General features: G+C 33.3%; 1 protein-coding gene across 1 annotated transcript; it reads right to left on the bottom strand.

The window, feature by feature from the left end:
- Nucleotides 1-6,818: 6,818 nt before the first annotated feature.
- LOC308649022 (olfactory receptor 2B11-like) lies at nt 6,819-7,757 on the bottom strand (the record flags this gene model as incomplete). The annotated part of the gene is made up of 1 exon (XM_081294294.1): nt 6,819-7,757. One exon carries the CDS (start codon nt 7,755-7,757, stop codon nt 6,819-6,821), a length of 939 nt encoding a protein of 312 aa, XP_081150420.1.
- Nucleotides 7,758-8,661: the final 904 nt, after the last annotated feature.

Below are 8,661 nucleotides of genomic sequence, written 5' to 3' on the forward strand. Positions count from 1 at the left end.
GATGGATAGCTAATGGAGATAGATAGAAAGAAAAATTAAACAGAATAGAAAGTAAAAGAAATAAATGTAAATGTTTAAAGATACAGATATCAATTAGAGATACAATTAAGGAAACATATATCTATCTAAAATCAAAAAAATTTTGCCCTAATCAAGGTAAATTGCTTACTCTCTTCATTATAAGTTACCAGACTTAGTATGTTAAAGACATGTTTAGGATGTGACAGATAAAAGATGCCCTTATTGGGACAGTTAATGAGGTGCTTTTCCATTACAAGAAAGTGAAGTTTTACTAAGTTGATTTCCCACATACCCATCTCCACTGATTCTACATCACTCATTGAACCAAGAGGACTCCAATTGAGGAGACTAGAATGACCTACATTTGTGAAACACTTGCCTTTTTTGTAGACCCTAGATTTACGCATCAACTCTGGTCTGAGACCACATTTTTAAAACTTGTGTGAGTTATATAGAGGAGATAGAAGTGATCTGATTATAACAATCAAATATTTTTAGATCTACATGATGATATCAGCTCCACTGGAACCCTATACTTTCCACGCTTTTTTTTTTAGCCTCTCTTATGCCTACTGTACTCTTTTATCAATGAGGATACCACAAAGCAAATTGTAAAACATTGATTATTAGAAAAACAAAATGAAAATTAAAAAAGTCAAAATGTGTGAGATGAAGCTGAATTTGTACTTAGTGAGAAATATAAACATTTTAATATTTGTGGTAAAATGAAGAACTGATTTAAGTTTTCACCATATAAGTCTACAAATAAAGATCAAATTGAACTCAAAGTTAGGAGAAAAAATGGACAAAAAACACAAGAACAAAAATCTGTGAAACACAAAACAAAATAATTAAAAAATAATAATGAAAAAGTAACTTCATTCCTTGGAAATATCTTAAAACAGATAAACATCTCCCTGGTTTGATAAATAAAGTGGAGATAAATACAAACTAAAGTAGGGATCAGGTTGTAATTATAACAGTATTGTTAATGATAATAGTATATTATGTATGTTATGAACAAATTGGAAAACAGGAGAAAATGGTGAGTTCCTTGGAAAATATCAATACCTAAAATAGACTTAAAAAGAAATAGAAAATCCAAATGCCTCTATGCCAATGAAAATAATTAAACATTTATTTTAAAATTTCCCTTAAAGAGAACTACATATACATATGTCAATGTTGGTAAATTATTTTGTGCATTTAAGAAGAAATTGTACCACACCTAAACAGACTATCTGAAAATAGGGGAGGAGAGCACTTTCTAAATCATTTAGTAAAACTAGCATCATATAGGCATACAAAGTATTTAGAGACATCACAAGAAAAACAAATACTTCTTACAAGCACCCATAATTTAGGACTCAATCATTCTTAACAAAACATTAACAAATCACATTGAGCAATAAAAGATTCTGAAACAAGATGTTGAGTACATTTCTATGTGAGGAAGTACAGTTTAATGTCTAAAAATCAGTCATTGCAACTCATTATGTTAACAGAATAAAGGAAGAAAGTCATAAGATCCTCCCAAAAGAGGCATTAAAAGCTTTGGACAAAATTGCAAAACTTTTTTTTTTTATTAACACTCAGCAAATCAAGAACATAAAGGATCTTTCAAAACCAGGAGAAGCTGCAGTGCTATAGACATCCTGAGATCTGCATAGCATAATACCAGCAAGCAAGAAATGAACAGTACTCTAACAGGTATGGTGGAAACAAATACATGTCTGCCTGCCTCTCTCTCTTTCTCTCTCTCTCTCTCTCTCTCTCTCTCTCTCTCTCTCTCTCCCTCCCTCCCTCCCTCCCTCCCTCCCTCCTTCCCTCCTGTCCTTGTTTTGGATTAGCTTCTACATATCATAGAAAACATTAGAACTTTGCATCTGAGTCTAACTTATTTCACTTAGCACGATAGCTTCCAGCACCATATGTTTACCAGCAAATGCCATCTTCATTCTTCTTTATTATTGAGTAATATTCCATATACATATGTGTGTGTGTGTGTGTGTATATATATATATATATATATATATATATAGAGAGAGAGAGAGAGAGAGAGAGAGAGAGAGAGAGAATGTGTGTGTGTATATATGAGAGAGAGGGAGAGAGAGAGAGAGAGAGAGAGAGAGAGAGAGAGAACATTTCTTTAACCCATTCCTCTGTTGAAGGGTACTTAAGTTGGTTCCATAGCTTGGCTATTGGCTATTGCAAATTATGCTGCTGAAAATATTGATGTGGCTGTACTCCTATAAAATGTTGATTTTAGATCTATTAAATATACACCAAAGAGCGGAACATGTATTGATTCCATCCCTAGTTCTTAGCAGAGTCTCCATACTGTTTTCCAGAACAGTTCCATGAATTTGCAGTCCAACCAACAATGCATAAGTGAATCTTTTCCTCCACATCCTTGCCAGTACTTACTATTTATATTCTTGATAATTGCCATTTCTACTGGAGTGAGATGAAATCTCAATGTAGTTTTAATTTTCATTTCCCTGAATGCTAGAAATGTTGAACATTTTTCCACATATTAGTGGCCATTTGTATTTCTTCTTTTGAGAAGTATCCATTTAGTTCTTTTGCCCATTTATTAATTGGGTTACTTGTGTTATTTTGGTGTTAATTTTTTTAAGTTCTTTATATATTTGGAATATTAATGCCCTGAATCTCACCATCATGTATATTCACAAGACACTAAAACAAACAAACAAAATAACATACCAAACAAACAAACAAAAAACACCTCTAAGTAAATAGAGTAAAGGGAAGGGAATAGTGTAGGGGGAAGGAGAAACAGAGTGAAAGGGAAGTACTTGGGATTGAATTAGAGCAAATTATATTCCATGTTTTAATAATTATTTTAGAATAAGTTCTAATGCTATGCAGAACTAAAATGAACCAATTCAAAATTTTAAAATGTAAGAGGCAATGATAAATAAGAATGTATATTTCTTTTGATGATGAGAACGTAAAGGATTTTAATTTCTGAAATTATATGAGACCCTTAATTTATGATTATATTTGAAATAATTAAAAGTAGTTTAGTTTATGAAACACTGGAAATTAAATGAGGCCCTTGTCTAAGATAAGAGTGCTAAAAATGTAAGATAGAAAACGTATGAAAGACTCATCAGGAGGTCAAAGAAATTGTATTAAATTTGGTCCTCTGTGAATGAGATGAGTTAAAGACAATGACGGTGTCTTAAGTAAAGAGAAATGAAGAAAAGGTAGGAGTTTTGTTAGGGAGTTTGTTATGATGAGAATCAGTTATAGAAGAAGAAGTTGAAAAAGATTCTAATATGAATAGGGGATCTTATTTTAGGTATTATTTCCAATATATTTCTTTTAACTCCTAGAAATACCCTTCTTTGATTAACAAATAACATGGTTATGTACCTTAAAAGATCCAAGGCACATGAAGTATTTGTGAAAAATAATAATTTTATTCAAAGCCTGTGGCAATCCCTAATGGCAGAATTACACCTCACACTGACAGTAATTCACTACTTAAAAGACACTTCTAGGTTGTTATTGGCCAGTAGTCAGACTGGAAGGTTGACCATGGGCCATTAAGTAAAAATCTGAGCTGCCTACAGTGAAATGAGTTATCGGTTCCACCAAAACTAGAAAGCTAAGCATGTAACACTACATTCTAATGTTAAATGTAAATGTCATACCTAAGGCCAGGCCTGAACAGGAAATGAGAAACCATGTAAATCACTGAGGTATGATGTTTCAACCAATTATTAGACACAGATAAATCAATGTACCACAAATTCAGGTTCCTATGGTATCTACTTTTAAGATTAATCACCTCTCACTCAAGTCACACATATAACACATGGAGAGTTCTCTATGAAAAATTAACCCAAGAGGAAAAAGTTCAAATTTTGCTTAAGTTATTATGCTCAGAAGTGGACAGTTACTGAATCTGTGTTTTGGTTTTGCTATCATTTTAAAAACTATCATGAAATACTTAATATTAACATTTATTATTAATTAATAATATTAATAATGTTATTGTTAAATAATTAACATATTAACTAATATAAAACCCACTCACAGCTTAGTAAATAAAGTGAAATATTATCATGCAACAAAACTCATGTTTACTTCTTCCCAATAACATTCATTCCCTTTTCACCAAGGTAATTATTATAGTGAATTTTGTTTTCTCTTTAATATCTTTACATTGTATTTAATACTAATATATATCTACATAACAAAAAAATAACAGTTTGAAGGTATTTAAACTTGAAGCAAATGGCATTATATGTATTCTTCTGTAGCTTGTCTTTTCAAACCCCTGTGTAAAGCAGAATGATTATACATAAAGATCACTGTGTTTATTAATAATTTCTCAAATATATGAAAACAAAATGTCTCTTTTAACTCCCATATATTTTAGAAGCTCCTACCAAATTCTACTGTTTATCATTTTGAAGGGGTTGAATGATAATACTGGTGCTACTGGAACAATTTGAGGATTGGAGGTGATATCAACATTAGGGTGCTGACCCAATGCTACATTGTAACTGTAAGTGGTATCCACAAGGAAAGAGTTCATGGAGTAAGATATCTGCTCGCTTTAGCCTTTGATAATAAATAGTTACTAGCTGTTTTTTTCTCTTCACAAAGAGATAACCTAGAGATTAATTCGCTCTGTGAACTAAGAGGAAACATCAGGCATTTTTAAATAGCTGTAATTAAATATCCCCACCAGAGCAGGATGCACCTCTTGCTTGCTGGTGTTATACTACGCAGACCTGAAGACCACTGTAGTGTGGAGCAAACCACCTTGAATTCTCCCATAAAAATTTTCAAAAATGAATCTTAGTGTATTTACAACAAAGGTTAAAATGTTTGGCTGTTTTCCATTTGTTCTGCAGGAAATTCTTGCTTGAGAAAATGAGAAAAATTTTAGGTCATCTTTATTAAAAAGGCAATATCAGGATTGTACATGTTCTATAAAGGCTAGGGCACATTTTCAGTTTCAAATATAGCATGTGTCTTTCCTTCAACTGATTTCTCAAATGTTAGCTACCATGATTGTTATGCTAGAATGTACAGAACATATGAACCCTAGAAATGTGAAACCATTTAATACAAATAAATCATGTCTGCATGCTTCCCCATCACTTTCTCAATATATTTTATCCTGAGATTTTGTATACAGTTTTTACTAGTCGTCATTTATCACAGAGTTTGAATGCCACACATGCTTCTGAAATGAATAGTCTCTATAGGCCTAAAAGTTCATATAACACATTAACTATTCCAGGAAGGAAGACAAATGAAGAAATCACTCAGAAAAACTGTAACTAGTCTTTGTGGCTGTGCCTGAGGCACAGATATTACAGGGTTTTACTCCAGACCAAAAATTCACTAAATTCCTCAATACGTAATAAATTAGACAAAGAACACTTACCTAATAAAGCTATCATATAACATTGTTAAATTGTGTGTGTGTGTGTGTGTGTGTGTGTGTGTGTGTAAAATAATATTTTCTGGCAATTAGTCAGAAACCTATGAGTTTTCAAAGTTCCCTAGAATTTAAAAAATATGTCAAAGACATATTAATTAGTTTTAAGAACTGCATAAAAACTATATGCTGTTATTTTTCAGAGTGTATTTGGGATGCAATCTTTTCCTGTATGAAATAATATGAGATTTCCTTTCCATTTTTTTTTTTTTTTGCTGTGATCTTACTCATATTAAAACACATGGAAGAAAGGACCAAAAAAATGTCTTAATTTTCTCATGAGGGTCTCATTCTTCACTAAAGATCTTGTGTAATTCTTAATATTTGAATTCAATACCACCTAATTGTACAAGTCATTGATTATTCTCATAATTTGTTACTGGTTTTATGATAAAATTTTAAATTTCTAGTGTGAGCCCTACTGTTTTAATACTTTCAACTTTTAGTTACATAGGCTTTGAACATCCTTATGCCCCAAAATATACATTAGACAGTCATTGTTTTTTGAAGTAACAAACTTGATTTTCAATGCAGAATACAGTTTATTACTTTCTCATAGTGACTCTTTCACACCATTAGAATACAGTTCTTGCTCTTCCAACTTATGCATAGACATATTTGCAGGTTAAACTTTATTACTTATATCACTTCCTTTGTTCTTTTTCTGATTCAAAATACTCTAACTTATGATATTTCTGAAGAATGGTGAGAGATTTATCCACATTTTTTCTTCCTTTATTTTACTCATTTCACTATTTAATGATACATTATTTAACCATACAAAATCATGAAAACATACTTCCTAAACAAAAGGAACAATGAATTTTTAAGACACAAAAGCATCTACATGAATGGAAGTTGATATAATTTTTAAAATAATGAATCTTTGACAGTATAGAGTGCTTTACACCAAATGCAGTGCAGCCAGGCTGCACACACAGACCTGGGGCAACTTGCAGCGATGACATAATATTTCTCAAGTGAAACTGATGGGAAGCCCATTGATGAATGATTGCCAAGATTTTCATGGTAATTTGCTTGAACTAATGTAATTATAATTTCTATTATTAATATTTTTACTCCTTAACAAAATTACTGTCTCAGTATATACCAACCCAAACAGAATTGTTTTCAGAAAGAGTTCCCATACTCATCAGCCAAGTGTAATCCTTGTCTACTTTATTACATGGAACATAAGAAATAAGATGGGTTATAAGAATATATGTCATAAGATTTCATGACATGAATGAATGAATTATAAGAGAAAACTTTATAATCCTAGATCTAATTGCTAAATAATTTCAAATTTTTATTTGAAACTCAAAATACTCTTCACCAAGTTGCCTAATACCCCCTTTACATCCTTATTCCTCAGAGTGTAGATGAAGGGGTTGGCTGTAGGAGTCACCACTCCATAGAAGAGGGCCATGAACTTGGGCTGGTCCCTTGTGATGGAAGAAGGGGGCTGGAGGTATATACTAATGCCTGGGCCGTAAAATAAGAAAACTACAATGAGATGAGAAGAACATGTCCCAAATGCTTTTTTCCTTCCTTCAGAAGACTTCATCTTCAGTACAGCACATCCAATACTAGCATATGAGGCAAGAATTAGACACAGAGGAATAGCTAATAAAAAAATACATACTACAGAAAGTGTGAGCTCATTAACTTCCTTTTCACCACAAGCGGTCTTTATCAGAACTGGAATCTCACATATCAAGTGATCCAGTTTATTGACACCACACAGTGGCAATTGTAGTGTTACAGTGGCCTCTGAGACAGCATAAGTGATTCCACCCAGCCATACAATGGACACTAACAAGATACAGATGCGCTGATTCATGATATGTGTGTAGTGCAGAGGTCTGCAAATGGCCACATAGCGATCAAAAGACATGATAGATAAGGGAAGACATTCTGTGCCCCCCATTATGTGGAAGAAATAGAGCTGAACTGCACACCCCATATAGCTAATGGTCTTCTTAGGGCTTCCAAGGTTAAACAGCATCTGAGGCACAATGCTTGTGGTGTAACACATGTCCAAAAAGGAGAGGTTGGTGAGGAAGAAATACATGGGACTGTGGAGATGGGGGTCTAACTTGGATACTAGAATGATGGCAATGTTTCCCATCAAGGCCATGGGGTATGTTATCAGAAGAACAATGAATATAGGAAGCTCTAGCCAAGGATGGTCAGCAAAGCCTAGTAGAATGAACTCTTCAGGGTGGCTTTGATTAATTAGTGCCATTGTCTTCACTGTGTTTCACCGAGAATGGGGAAGGTACCAAGGAAGTTAGAATGATGAGGAATGACCAGACATGATGATCAATTGGTTGTGTACTCATAAAAGATAGAGTACAGTAACTTGAAATAAAGAACTTGACACCAGGTTATCTAATTTCCATTTATGACATCAAAAATTATTGGCAGTTATTGTTGAAAAATTTCTTCTCCTGTATAATAAAACAGACAATAGTTATCTCCTTGTTTTCTGGTGAGCTACTCTGTTTTGGAAAATCTGAAATAATGGTTTTCAAACTTGTACTGCTTTAAAAATCAGCTAAATAAATTCTTAATGAGAAGTTCATTACTTCCTATCTTCAGGTATTTGACAAAGAAAATGATTCTGGGGCTGAGGTTGTGGCTCAGTGGTAGGGTGCTAGCCTAGCATGTGAGAGGCACAAGGTTCAATTCTCAGCACCACATATAAATAAAGAAAGATCCATTGACAAGTAAATATATATATATATATATTTGTAAAGCAAATGATGCTTGATACTAAGTGATTGGACTGTTAATCTTAAGGATCACTGCTGCAAGGCATTACAGAAGTGAAAAGAATCATAAGTATTCAGTATCAATAGTAGAAAAATGAGGAAGAGAATCTTGGAGGTACAATTATCATCAAGATTCAATAGTACAACCAGGCATGGTGGCATACTCCTGTAATCCCAGCAGCTCAGATGCTGAGGCAGGAGGATTGCAAGTTCAAAGCCAGCCTCAGCAAAAGCAAAGACACTATCTCTAAATAAAATACAAAGTAGGGCTGGGGATGTGACTCAGTGGTTGAGTGCCCCTAAGTTCAATCCCTGGTACTTCCCTATTACCCACCCCCTGAAAAAAAATAATACCATAGTCCAGGGCTAGGGATG

The sequence above is a fragment of the Spermophilus citellus genome (genome assembly GCF_964194105.1).
Source record: "Spermophilus citellus genome assembly, chromosome: 5".
NCBI classification, from domain to species: domain Eukaryota; kingdom Metazoa; phylum Chordata; class Mammalia; order Rodentia; family Sciuridae; genus Spermophilus; species Spermophilus citellus.